At 35.8% G+C, this 14,572-nt stretch overlaps 1 protein-coding gene across 2 annotated transcripts in view; it reads right to left on the bottom strand.

The window, feature by feature from the left end:
• LOC111153918 (CWF19 like 2, cell cycle control (S. pombe)) overlaps nt 1-14,572 on the bottom strand; it is a 162,646-nt gene that overhangs the window by 121,843 nt on the left and 26,231 nt on the right. For both annotated transcript variants that reach the window (XM_022513231.1, XM_022513230.1), the window contains exons 7-8: nt 14,084-14,199; nt 5,015-5,667 (exon numbers count right to left, since the gene is read on the bottom strand). In XM_022513231.1, the coding sequence (XP_022368939.1) occupies nt 5,015-5,667; nt 14,084-14,199 (769 nt within the window). The remainder of the gene's footprint in view (nt 1-5,014; nt 5,668-14,083; nt 14,200-14,572) is intronic.

Genomic DNA, 14,572 nt, shown 5'->3' with positions numbered 1-14,572 from the left:
ACATAGATCACTGGAACAGAATACGAGCCCAGAAATAGACCCTCAACTCTACGGTCAACTAATCTTCGACAAAGCAGGAAAGAATGTCCTATAGAAAAAAGACAGTCTCTTCAACAAATGGTATTGGGAAAATTGGACAGCCACATGCAGAAAAATGAAATTGGACCATTTCCCTACATCATATACAAAAATAGACTCCAAATGGATGAAAGACCTCAATATGAGACAGGAATCCATCAAAATCCTTGAGGACAACACTGGCAGCAACTACTCTGACCTCAGCCACAGCAGCTTTTTCCTAGACACATCACCAAAGGCAAGGGAAGCAAGGGCAAAAATGAACTATTGGGACTTCATCAAGATCAAAAGCTTTTGCACAGCAAAGGATACAGTCAACAAATCCAAAAGACAACCAAGAGAATGGGAGAAGATATTTCCAAATGACTTATCAGATAAAGGGCTAGTATCCAAAATCTATAACGAACTTACCAAACTCAACACCCAAAGAACAAATAATCCAATCAAGAAATGGGCAGAGGACATGAACAGACATTTCCGCAAAGACGACATCCAGATGGCCAACAGACCCATGAAAAAGGGCTCCACATCACTCGGCATCAGGGAATTCAGGGAAATGGCCAACAGACACATGAAAAAGTGCCTCACGTCACTGGGCATCAGGGAAATATAAATAAAAACCACAATAAGATAACACCTCACGCCAGTCAGAATGGCTAAAATTAACAAGTCAGGAAAAGACAGATTTGGGCAAGGATGCGGAGTAAGGGGACCCCTCCCACACTGTTGGTGGGAATGCAAGCTGGTGCGGCCACTCTGGAAACCAGCATGGAGGTTCCTCAAAAAGATGAAAATAAAGCTACCTATGACCCAGCAATCGCACTACTGGGTATTTACCCTAAAGATGCAAATGTAGTAATCGGAAAGGATGCATGCACCCGAATGTTTATAGCAGCAATGTCCACAATAGCCAAACTATGGAAAGAACCTAGATGTCCATCAACAGATGAATGGGTAAAGAAGATGTGGTATATATAGATAGATAGATGTGTGTGTGTGTGTGTGTGTGTGTGTGTGTGTGTGGAGTGGAATACTATGTAGCCATCAAAAGAAATGAAATCTTGCCATTTGCAACAACGTGGATGGAACTAGAGGGTATTATGCTGAGCAAAATAAGTCAATCAGAGAAAGACAATTATCATATGATCTCTCTGATATGAGGAAATTGAAAGGCAGGGCAGGGGTTGTGGGGGTTAGGGAAGGAAAAAGTGAAACAAGATGGGATCAGGAGGGAGACAAACCACAAGAGACTCAATCTCAAAAAACAAACTGAGGGTTAGGGTTGCTGGGGGGTGGGGGGTAGGATTAGGGTGGTTGGGTTATGGGCATTGGGGAGGGTGTGTGCTATGGTGAGTGCTGTGAAATGTGTAAGCCTGATGATTCACAGACCCGTACCCCTGCGGCAAATAATACATTATATGTTAATAAAATTTTTTTAAATTTTAAAAACTTAAAAAAAAAAAAGAAAGAATGTCTAGGGATTGTGCATAGTAAAGCAACCAAATCCTTTCAAGGGACCACAGAATTAAAAGCTTCATCACTGAGCCATGGAAGCCAATTCAAGCTCCTCCTCTCTTCTATCTTCATTCACTCCTTTGGTTCATGACTTCTTGTCATGCCAGACTAAAAAGAACACCAATATTATGGGAATGACATGTTGAGAAACACTGACCTAAGTTGTCAGGAATTTCTGTAATTTTGACCTGTCACTCACAATCTACAGCCACACCTTCTTCCTCTTTAACACTTCCACCCCAGGCTAATCCTTCTACTTAGGAGGACACTGGATCCTACATTCATCCACTGTAACCTTGGGATCTTGCTCAATTATGCCATCTATCATCTCTCTTCTAACATCAATACTCTTTTCCATGAACATACAAACATATTCAAGTGTCTGTACCTTAAAAGAAAAAAAAAAGGAGAGAGAAAGAAGGTCCTTCACTTAACACGTCTCTCTCACACTTTCCATCTCTACCATCATATGACCCACAATCATAACTTAGTCTATGAAATCTGGCTAATAAATCCTCTTTTTCAATGATAATATTCTTAATTAAATTGCCAAGACCTCTACTATTTCTATCCAAAGGCACAACTTTGTCATTTTACCTGACTCTTCCCTTTACTTTACTCTTCCCATCACTCTCAGTATGCAAGCTTCAAGATTCAATCAAGAGGATAATGAAAGTATGCCAAACTCCAACCAAAGCTCACAAGTTTTAAGAAGATAACTGGAATTCCGGGATGCCTGGGTGGCTCAGTCAGTTAAGCCGCTGCCTTCGGCTCAGGTCATGATCCCGGGTCCTGGGATCGAGTCCCGCATCGGGCTCCTTGTCCAGCAGGGAGCCTGCTTCCCTTCCTCTCTCTCTGCCTGCCTCTCTGCCTACTTGTGATCTCTGTCAAATAAATAAATAAAAATCTTTAAAACAAATAAATAAAAATAAATAAAAATAAAAAGTACATACATAAAAGCTGAAGTAAAAAGATCTTTAAGATATACTAATGGAGGCGGGGGGAGAAGACTCAGAATAATATATACATTGTGAAGCTCTGTAACTTAAATATCTAATTATGTTTTTTATATATAATTATATGCATTATCTCTCGTAAAACATCACAATCCCAGAAAATGGCTAAGTGTTACATACAATTGCCAGACTAAAAACATGGCACTCAGTCAAATTTGAATTTCAGGTAAACAAAAAAAAATTTTTAGTGTAATTCTGTGCAAATACTGCAAGGGACATGCTTCCCTTTATTTGCTAAATCTGGTAAATATGTACCATAACACTTCACAAGGTACAATCTCAAGTGCTTCAGTTTCCTCATCTGGAAAATGCAGGATTTACACTACTTTCTTCTAGTTCTAAAAGCAGTTTTATGATTTTTCCCCCTACTTCTAAAATTCACTAGTTCAAAGCTCCCTAGAATTCTAGCATTTTATAAAGAATTCAGCATATACCTAGGATAATGTTCCCACAAACTAACAGCGTCTCACAATCCTTCACTGACTCTTTCCAGTCCCTGAAAATAGGCATTCTTACATCCTTCCTTGGTGTCTTACTTCACAACACTCACAGAGGCTGAGGAATTTTTCTGTCTTTCACATGTATGTAGACAATTTCTAGACTGTTCTTTCCTTCTCCAGGGAATCATGGAATTCATGGAAAGCTTCACACCCTGCGAAACATCAAAATAACACACCTAACAAAAACACTGCCTTCCAGGATGGCTGGGTGTCTCAGACAGTTAAGCATTCAACTCTAGATTTCAGCTCAGGTCATAATCTCAGGGTCATAAGATGGAGCCCTACATCAGGCTCTGCACTCAACGGGGAGTTTGTTTGGGATTCTCTCTCTCCCACTGTCCCTCTCCCTGCTTGCGTTCTATCTCTAAAAATAAATAAGTCTTTAAAAATATATATAGATAGATAGATAGATTTATTTATAGATATATCTATCTATATATAGAGAGAGAGATATATATATCTTCTAGTGAGTGCCTATATTATAGTAGCTCTACAGGAAACTTACAACTTAAATACAACCTACAAAGATGGAACTAGATGAAATACTGACTGTAAGACTGTTTCACATACAGCTGCAGTCACGGAAGTCAAGACGTGCAGAGTGCCCAAATGTTGGGGCAACCCTGACGATAAAAGAAATTAAGAGCCTCATCCTCCCAACAGGTGGCGACAAGAAATAGTCTACCTTTCAGAATACCTGGAGTAAAGCCTGGGCAATTACATATGTAAACAGTCTTAGACATTCTCTAATCCCTATTGTGTTTATCCAGTCAATACAACTAGATCTCTCCTTTGGTTTCCTGGGAACAAAGCCCTGACTTGAACCAGAGCCCATGTGAGTGGAGATCCCATCACTCGGTGCAGGTTTGGCCAGCTTCCTGCCACTGAAAGCTATACACGGTGCTTTATAATCCACAGCATCAGACGGAACTGCTAACAGAAACAATTTACCAGACTCATGACCCCAAACTACAATGCTGATACCTATTACTGCCACTACTGAATTCTATTATTTCCTAAAAACCTCTTCCTTTAGTGTCCCATTCATTTGGTATTATTTTTAAGCATATTTTGATGATCATTCTAGCATAAGTTGATCATTATCCTTTGGACTCTTATTTTCCATTTATGACTATCTCCAATAAGACCAGCTCCATAGCTAAATCAATTTTTCCTACGTTTGATCCCACTCAACCTCCTGCTCTACTGACCCAGCCTGTAGGTAAGATGAACAGGTTCAAGATAACACCAATCAATGTCACCTATTTTCCTAATTACCACAGATACAACCACTACCCTATCCATATCTTCCTTTTAAAATGCTAACATCTTTAAAACCTGTCAACTGTCAAAAGGGGATTATTTCTTCTCTGAAAAAGAGTCACCATAATTCATGCTCCCTCCACCACCCCCCACAGGATCCTTCATATATCCTATTCACTTTATACGTGTGCTATGGCAGCATATTTTCCTTCAATCTCCCAGACCTCCACTCGGCATGCAATACTTACAATTAAGATCACACTTAACAATGGAGAGATTTCCTCTGAAAGCAATATGGTAGCAGTAACACAGTATACTAAAATACTTCCTGTAGCATATCCATTTAAAGGGATTATGAACTCCATTTTTTAGATTGCAAAAAGGCAACAAATTTTGAGCCAATACAGCTAGCAAACACTTCTTCCATTTGTTAAATAAAACTGTGAAATGCAATGCAACCCATAAAACAAAGCTACTGATTTGTTAAATGTGCATATTTTATCTCATCCACAAAACTTAAGAAACAGAAGAACGTAACTCATATCAACTTAATAGCTGATACTCTGCAAATACAGCTCGTTTCTTTGAATCCTTTGCAATTTACTATTCATTCATCAGTTTAAAAAACAAATGACAAAATACCTGGCAAATGGAGACTCCGTGTCCCGTAGATGCTCTTTCTTCACAGAGTCATCTCTCAGGCTTTCATCTGGTGATTCTTCTCTCATGTCTTCTGAAATGTGCCCACAGTCCACATCGCCCCTAGTTTCTAAAGATCTTGCATATGAACATTTCCTGTCTCCTGCTCTTCCGCCCGACCGGCTCCATGATGAAGAACTTTCTTCACTGTTGTCCATGGGTTTTTGAAAACCACGACGCACAGAATCCTGAGCAACCAGTGCTGAAGAGGAACTAGAAGGTTCAAAATTTCTGCCCTTGCTATGAAATGAGAGCTCTTCATCATCAGAGGGTCTTAAAAATTTAGGTTTCAAATTTTGCAGAGAAGAAAACTCTTGATTTTGCCTTGGGTTGGATTGTCTTCTACAGGTTTCAAACCTATCATCTTTTTCACCACCACTAGACTTACCTTTATTGGTGTTGTTTGTAATATCTGTTGAACTATATCTATCCCTTAAATTTTTATTATATTTTACCAAGTCTGATTTTCTAGTTTCTTGACTACTTTGTGCTTTATCTGAGTATGTTGGTTTCCTCCACCGTTCTCGTTTACAATCTTCTTTTGTGGATGCAGTTTTTTCAGCTTCTTCTAATTTCGACTGAAATATTTCCATTGACTACAAAGGAGAGAAATTAAACAAGATATATAAAATTTTAAAAGGTTCAATGACTTGTACCCCCATATGCCACTGTACCATAATATACTGTCATGTGGCACAATAAAGAAAAACCCAACAAAGGAGAGAAGAAAAGACCCATATAATCATCGTAACTGATAAGGGCTTAACTGTGCCCGCTCCCGATTCGTATGTTGAAGACTTAACCCCTAGTATTCAGAACATGACTGAGTACTAACCCCTAGTACTCAGAGCATTTAGAGACAGGCACTTGAAAGATGTGATTAAGTTAAAAGTTCAGTTGGGCCCTAATTCAATCTGATGGATATCCTTAAAAGAAGAAGAAATTTGGAAATACAAAGACATAGAATGGATAAGCACACAAGGAGAAAATCCACATGAGAGACACATCTAGAAGGCATAAAGAGAGGCCCCAGAAGAAACCAAACATTGTAACACCTTGATCTTGGACTTCAACTCTCCTGGACTGTGAGAAAATAGATTTCTGTGGTTTAAGCCACCTAGCCTATGGAACTTTGTTATGGCAGTCCTAGCAAACTAAATATATTACCCTAAAACAAATGCTTTAAAAAATGTGATTAATCAACAAAAAATTGCCAAATAATGAAAAATATCTGGTAAGTCAAAAGAAAATCCACTATCCCAAATGCACAGCACTAAAATAAAATATAATACAGAAAAGAGTGAAGACATCATTTCTAAAAAATTAATTCCTACTGTCATTCAAGAGGCTGCTACAACTTACGCTAAAACATAACAGACTCTCATGAAAAACAAGAGTTCAATAACAAGAAAAACCTGTAAATGAAAACTGTGTGTCCAAAACATGCAGATATAGTGAAGAGAAGAACAGAAAGTACTGAATCCAATACTAGTTGATTCAACACTAGCCTGGGAATTCTCTCTACTTAGGAAAAGATGGTAAGTAGATGTAATAAGAAAAAAAAGACACAAGGACAATTAATTCTACACATTCTAATATGCACATGTGAATATTACCAGAAAGAAAGAGCAAAGAAAGAAGCAAGCATTAATAAAATAATAATAGTAATAATAATAATATAAGAAAATTTGTCCAGCTAATTTTCCAGGTATCATCTGGTAGCCTTAGGAGAGGGGAGAAAATGAACCATATAAGATTCATACATAAAAAATCCTAATTCCTAGGGTGCCCAAGTGGCTCATAAGCTCTTGGTTTCAGACTCTTAGTTTCAGCTCAGGTCACAATCTCATGGGTTGTGACATCAAGCCCTAAGCGAGTCTCTGTGCTCATGGTAGAGTCTGCTTGAAAACTCTCTCCTTCTTCCCGCCCCCCCCCATTCATGTGCATGCACTCTCTCACTCTCTCTCTAAAATAAATAAATCTTTACCAAAAACAAAAAACAAAAAACCTAATTCTTGAGTCTCAAAATCCATACGTGCACACAAAAAAATTCTTCACAAATATTAAATCAGAGAAGGTGGTAGTAAGCATGAGATGTAAACAGATGGAAGTAGGCAAATAACACATTACCTACGAAGTAAAGGTAAAACTGTTGGGGCACCTGGGTGGCTCAGTTACCTGAGCATCTGACTTTTGATTTCAGCTCAGGGCATGATCTGAGATTGAGATCATGAGACTGAGCCCCATGTCAGAGGCCACATTCAGTGCCTACACTTCTCTCTCCCTCTGCCCCTCCCCTCCACTTTCGACCTCTTCTCCTCCCCCCCAAAAAACTAAAACTGTTATCAATTCTTTATCTCTAATACTAAACACTATAAGCTATAAGATAATGGAGTAAAGATCAAATTATGAAAGAAAAAGACAAGGCAATAATTCTATACAGAATTCAATTCACAGTCAAACTATCTTTACCTGGCAAGGACAAAATAAAGTCATGTTCAAAAATACAAGGAATCAGAAAGCAAACCATTTACTAAGTAGGTGCAGGGGAAATCACTCAAGATCGTTAACCCAAACCATAAAGGAATTAGGGCACAGATGGTTGAAAAAAGGAAGGAACACTAAAAACCAAATGGAAAATGTAATAGTTAAGTCTAAATAATTGTTCTTGCAGCTGAGAACTGTCAAGAATAAGATGCATATCTTTAAAATGTACTATAAACTGGAATTAAAATTTCAAATTATCTAATTTAAGGAAGCAAGTGAAAATGTAAACACAGTGGTCCAAAGCCTTCGGGATACAGCAAAAGCAGTCTTAAGAGGGAAGTATATAATAGCAATACAGGTCTACGTGAAAACGCAAGAAAAATCTCAAGTAAACAACCTAAAGGAGCTAGAAAAAATACAACAACAACAAAAAAACACCAGCAAAATGAAGAAAATAATAAAGATTAGAACAGAAATAAATGATGTAGAAACAAACAAATAAAACAAAACAAAAAAAACCCAGAACAGATCAATGAAACCAGGGGCTGGTTCTTTGAAAAAATTAATAAAATTGATAAATCTCTAGCCAAACTTATCAAAAAGAAAAGAGAAAGCATCCAAATAAATAAAATCACAAATAAGACAGGAGAAATAACAACTAACATCACCAAAATACAAAAATAAAAGAGTATTATAAAAAACTATATGCCAATAAACTGGACAACCTGGTAGAAATGGATAAATTCCTAGAAACGTAAACTGCTAAAACTGAAACAGGAAGAGATAGAAAAGTTGAACAGATGGGATAACCAGCAAAGAAATTGAGTCAGTAATCAAAAAGATGGCTTCACGAACAAATTCTACCAAACATTTAAGGAAAACTTAATACCTATTCTTCTTAAACTATTCCCAAAAAATAGAAATAGAAAAAGAAGAAAAACTTCCAAATTCATTCTATTGGCCACATTCCGAATACGAAAACCAGATAAAGACATAACTAAAAAAGAGAATATACAGGCCAATATCCCTGATGAACACAGATGCAAAAATTCTCAAAAACAAACAAACAAAACAAAAACCCAAAAAAACAAATACAACCACACATTTAAAAAAAATCATTTCATCAATCAAGTAGAATTTATTCCTGGGTTGCGAGGGTGGTTCAATATTCACAAATCAATCAACAGGATCCATCATATTAATAAAAGAAAGGATATGAGCCATATGATCATTCCAGTAAAGGCAGAAAACACATAACCAAGTACAACATCCATTCATAAGAAAAACCCTCAACAAAACAGGATTGGAAGGGACAAACCTCAACATAATAAAGGCTATATATGAAAAACCCACAACTAATATCATCCTACATGGGGAAAACCTGAGAGCTTTTCCTCTATAGCCAGGAGCAAGAAAAAGATGTCCACTCTCACCACTTTTATTCAACATAATACTGGAACTCTTAGCCACAGCAGTCAGACAAGAAAAAGAAATAAAAGGTATCCAAATCAGCAAGGAAGAAATAAAAATTTCCCTATTTGCAGAGGACATGATACCATTATCTAGAAAACCAGAAAGACCAAAAGAACAACAAAACTGCTAAAACTGATAAATGAGTTCGGGAAAGTTGCAGGATACAAAATCAATGCGCAGAAATCTGCTGCATTTCTACACACCATTAATGAAACAGCTGAAAGAGAAATTAAGGAATCAATCCCTTTCACAATAGCACAAAAAGCAATAAGATACCTATGAACAAACCTAACCAAAAAGAGGAAAAGACCTGTACTCTATAAACTATAAAACACTAATGAAAGAAATTGAAGACAACACAAAGAAATGGAAACACATTCCATGTTCATGGATTGGAAGAACACGTACTGTTAAAATGTCTATACTACCCAACACAATTTACACATTCAATGCAATCCTTATCAAAATACCAACAGCATTTTTCACAGAGCTAGAACAAACAATCCTAAAATTTGTATAGAACCACAAAAGATCCCAAATAGCCAAAGAAAACTGGAGACATCATAATTCTGGACTTCAAATTATATTACAAAGCCACAGTCATCAAGACAGTATGGTGCCGACACAAAAACAGGCATAATAGATCAATGAAACAGAACAGAAAACCCAGAAATGAACCCACAATTATACGGTCAATTAATTTTCAACAAAACGGGAATGAATATCCAATGGGAAAAGAATTCTTTTCAATAAACAGTGTTGAGAAAATTGGACAGCCACATGCAGAAGAATGAAACTGGACCATCTTCTTACACCATACACAAAAATAAATTCAAAATGGATTAAAGACCTAACACCATAAAAATCCTAGAAGAGACCATAGGCAGTAACATTTTTGACACTGGCTGTAGTAACTTCTTTCTAGATATCTCTTCTGAGGCAAGGAAAACAAAAGCAAAAACAAACTATTGGGACTACAACCAAAATAAAAAGCTTTTGCACAACGAAGGAAACATTCAACAAAACTAAAAGGCAACCTACGGAATGGAAGAAGTTATCTGCAAATGACATGTGTGATAAAGAGTTAGTATCTAAAATATATAAAGAACTTATTAAACTCAACACCCAAAAAATGGATAGTCCAATAGGACTATAGGCAGAAGACATGAATAGACATTTTTCCAAAAAAGATATATAGGCCAACAGACACATGAAAGATGCTCAATACCACTCACCACCAGGGAAATAAATGTGTGTGTGTGTGTATATATATCCATACACACACATATACTGTGTTGTGTGTATATAGATACACACACACACACACACACACACACACACACACATGCACGTCAGGGGGGAATATTACTCGGCCATCAAAAAGAATGAAATCCTGCCATTTGCAATGACATGAATGGAGCTAGAGAGTATTATGAAGTGAAACAGATCAGTCAGAGAAAAACAAATACCATACGATTTCACTCATATGTGGAATTTAAGAAACAAAACAAATGAGCAAAGGAAGGAAAACAGAGATAGAGAGAGGCAAAATAAGAAACAGACTCTTAACTACAGAGAATACATCGAAGGTGACCAGAGAGGATGTGTGTGGGGGGAATGGGGACACCGGTGATGGGGATGAAGGAGCACACTTGTTGTGGTGAGCACCAGGTGATGCACGCAAGTGCTGAATCACCATATTGTAACCTGAGACTAATATTACACTGCATGTTAACTCACTGGAAATTAAAGAAAAACTTTTAAAAATTTTTTCAAATTATTTCAACACACTGGAAGTTATTATCTTAACCTAGGCAGAGATAATCCCCGCATCGGGCTCTCTGCTCAGCAGGGAGCCTGCTCCCCTCTCTCTCTGCCTGCCTCTCTGCCTACTCGTGATCTCTGTCAAATAAATAAATAAAATCTTAAAAAAAAAAAAAGTAAAAGAAAAAATCAAATCAACTTCAAAGGATCAAAAAAGTTATTACATTTCTAATTTAAAAACAAAAGCAAAAAACAAGAGAGAACCCCTGACTAAACTCTGAATAGAAGAATACTTGTTAAAGATGATAATCTTCATCTGAAATGCACTGACAGCATTTTAAGTGGAAAAACAAGAAAACTAGCTTCCAGCGCTTTTATCAAGGTTCTAAGATTCTATTTCAAGAGGACAAATAAGATCTAATATTATAATACCGAGGGCAAAAAAGCAAAAGTAATCATCATTTGTATATAACTATCTTCCCAGATGACCCAATGAAAAAAATAGATTTAATGACATGAGTTTAGAAAATTGGCATTTTAGCACCAAAAGAAAGCCCAAGAACATAAAGGAAAAAAGATTCAATACACAAATGGAAGAAAATTTTTTTAAACCTTAAGGACCCACACATAACAACTACACAGAGAAATTTACTGAAAAGCATAAATTAAACTTGAATAGAGAAATATCCAATATTTTAGGATGAGATGACTCGACATTATAAAGATATTAATCATACCTGATTTACCAATACATTTAGTTAAATTTAAATCAAAATTCCAAAAAAGATCTGTAACTTATGATGAATTCTGGGGAAATGTTTGTTTCTGCTGAGCCTGAACTTGGCAAAATGATTCTAGATTTAACAACAAAGAAATGTAAGAATGAAAAGCTAATTTTTTAGTGACTAAAAAAAAAAAGACTTACCCTGCCACATAGTAGGTGTTCACTACTTATCTACCATCTGCAAGAGTTACTGAAAACTACAATAATTGTAAGAGTACTACACTAATTCCACAAACAACAGAAAAATCAATGGAACAGATTTGAGAGTAGAAGAACAGATTTATTTTATAATAAATGTGTCATTTCAAATCAGTGGGAAAAGATTAATTTAGTCAATATACTATAAACAACTATGTGAAGTTTTTAGGAAGTTAGAAGCCTATTCACAACATATACAAATATAAATTCCAGGAAGATTAAAGATATGCATAAAAATAAAACTGAGCCAGTACTCAAAGTAAATACAGACATATATTGTTATGATTTTGGGGTGAAGAAGGTTTTTCAATGAACTACAGGAAGAATAATTAGTTATGAAAGGAAAACCTGATGGACTTTGTAAAAGAAAGGTAACAATATTCAAAACTTACCCATAGCAAATACACAAAGGAAAAATGAAAAAATGAAAAATGTGGAAAGGAAAAATGAAAAAAAGGAAAAAATATGAAACTAAGAGAAAAATGTGAAGACTAATTAAAAGATCTTAAAGAAACCAATGTCCCAAAAGAAAAATGGGAAATACTGCCAACAATCAGTTCACTTAAAAATATAAATGGCCATGGGGCGCCTTCGGCTCAGGTCATGATCCCAGGGTCTTGGGATCGAGCCCCGCATTGGGCTCTCTGCTCAGCGGGGAGCCTGCTTCTTCCTCTCTCTCTGCCTGCCTCTCTGCCTACTTGTGACCTCTGTCTGTCAAATAAATAAAATCTTAAAATAAATAAATATATATATATATATATGTGTGTGTGTGTGTGTGTGTGTATAAATGGCCAAAAATATATGAAAAAAATCAATTCACTAGAAAACAAATGTATAAAAAGCAATGAAAAAAATCTGTTTATCAAACACAGTATCAGACTATAAGGAATGATAATCCTACTGTTGAAAACCATGGGATAGAAAAGTCATTGTAATGAAAATATAACTTGTTAATCTTTCTGTAGAGAAATTCAGCAATATATATTTCACTTCAAGTGTCTATATCCTTTAAAGTAACAATTTTGTTTTTAGTAATTCATCTTAAGAAAAACACCTGGGCGTCCGGGTGGCTCAGCTGGTTAAGCCACTGCCTTTGGCTCAGGTCATGATCCCAGAGTCCCGGGATCCAGCCCCACATTAGGCTCCCAGCTCTGCGGGGAGTCTGCTTCTCCCTCTGACCTTCTCCCCTCTCATGTTCTCTCTCACTCTCTCTCAAATAAATAAATAAATAAAATCTTTAAAAAAAAAAGAAAAGAAAAAACCTGGTAAGTATGCAAAATGCACTGAACAAAGATTATCAGTACAGCACTATTTAACAGGGGGAAAAAAACATAAATGTCCCTCCACTGACAACTAAAAAATAAATACGCAGTGAATCTACACAAATACATATTAAAATACTAAAAGGTCATTAAAATGTATACATTTACCGACTTCCAACTATGCCTATATTAGTAAGTGAAAAAAGCAGAATGTATTCTATGAGTCTACCTTTATAAAACTACTTATTTTAAAAGTATGTAACAAACAGAAAAAAATCTGGGAAACTGTATACATTAAAACTTAACACATTCTCTTTAAAAAAAAGAACGATTTTTCTCTCTCGCTTTTTTTTTTGCCTGCCCATATTTTTGAAATCTTACTTTCTGAACCTGCCTTTTTTTTTAGATATTAAAAAGAAAAAGGTCTTTACTAACTACTAGAATACAAAGATTATTCACACATGGTAAATGGGGGAGCTGGTTCTAAAAGTGTCATGTAAAATATCATGGTTCCATTGTTTTAAAAGTGTGTGCATGTATGTGTGGGTGTGTGTATATATACTTAAATATGTTATAAAACATATTTTTATATATTAAATATATATGTTACAAAATATATATTAAAAATATATTTTTAATAAACCTGTTACATTGGAAAACTCTGGATATTGGAAAACTCTGGAATATAACATCTCTGGAATAAACAAAAACTCTAAAATATATCAAAATTCCAACACTAGTTATCTCAAGAGGTATGCCACGGAGGATTTCCTGCATTATTTAAATTTTCTCACAATGAGAAAATGTTATTTCTACATTAAACACACACTTAAATTGTACATACTTAAGTTTTATATTTATCATGTCAATAAAAATATGCTACAAAAGTTTATATGATTAAAAAAAGGTAGAAAATGGCTTCAGCAGATGATAGAGATTTAACATCCATTTAATTCAAAAGAGCACAAATCACTGACAGTTATAGACACTTACGTCTCACTGAAGTGTAAATATAATCCCTATCTCACTGATACCAGTACTCACCCCGTATCTTTCAGCCACAACATCTTCAAAATTTCTATTCTGCTTCTCAGCTTGTTCCTTCATTCTTTGGTAAGACTTCCTCAGCCAGCTTAGTCCACCATCTTCTACTACTGAAACTAAATTCCAATACTAAATGTCAGTGATACTTTTCATGTGGTTGTAACAGAATCAATATTTATTGCTTCTATAATAATTTCTAAAATATAAATTAGATATTTTTCCCAGAACATATAAGAATCATAAGAGCATTTAAAACTCAACATATTAAAAAAGTAAAATAAAATAAAATTCAACATATTATTTATTGTTTTTATTTTTTTTTTAAAGATTTATTTGAGAGAGAGAGAGAGGACAAACAGGAGGGACAAAGAAAGAGGGAGGAGAGAATTTCAAGCAGCCTCCATGCTAAGCGCAGAGCCCGACGCAGGGCTCCATCTCACGACCCCGAGATCACCACCTGAGCCAAAACCAAGAATTGGATGCTTAACT

The sequence above is a fragment of the Enhydra lutris genome, unplaced genomic scaffold, assembly GCF_002288905.1.
Source record: "Enhydra lutris kenyoni isolate GAN:26980312 unplaced genomic scaffold, ASM228890v2 scaffoldscaffold34, whole genome shotgun sequence".
NCBI classification, from domain to species: Eukaryota; Metazoa; Chordata; class Mammalia; order Carnivora; family Mustelidae; genus Enhydra; species Enhydra lutris.
Note: the sequence above shows the minus strand (reverse complement) of the source record. Positions and strands in the feature narration are given on the sequence as shown.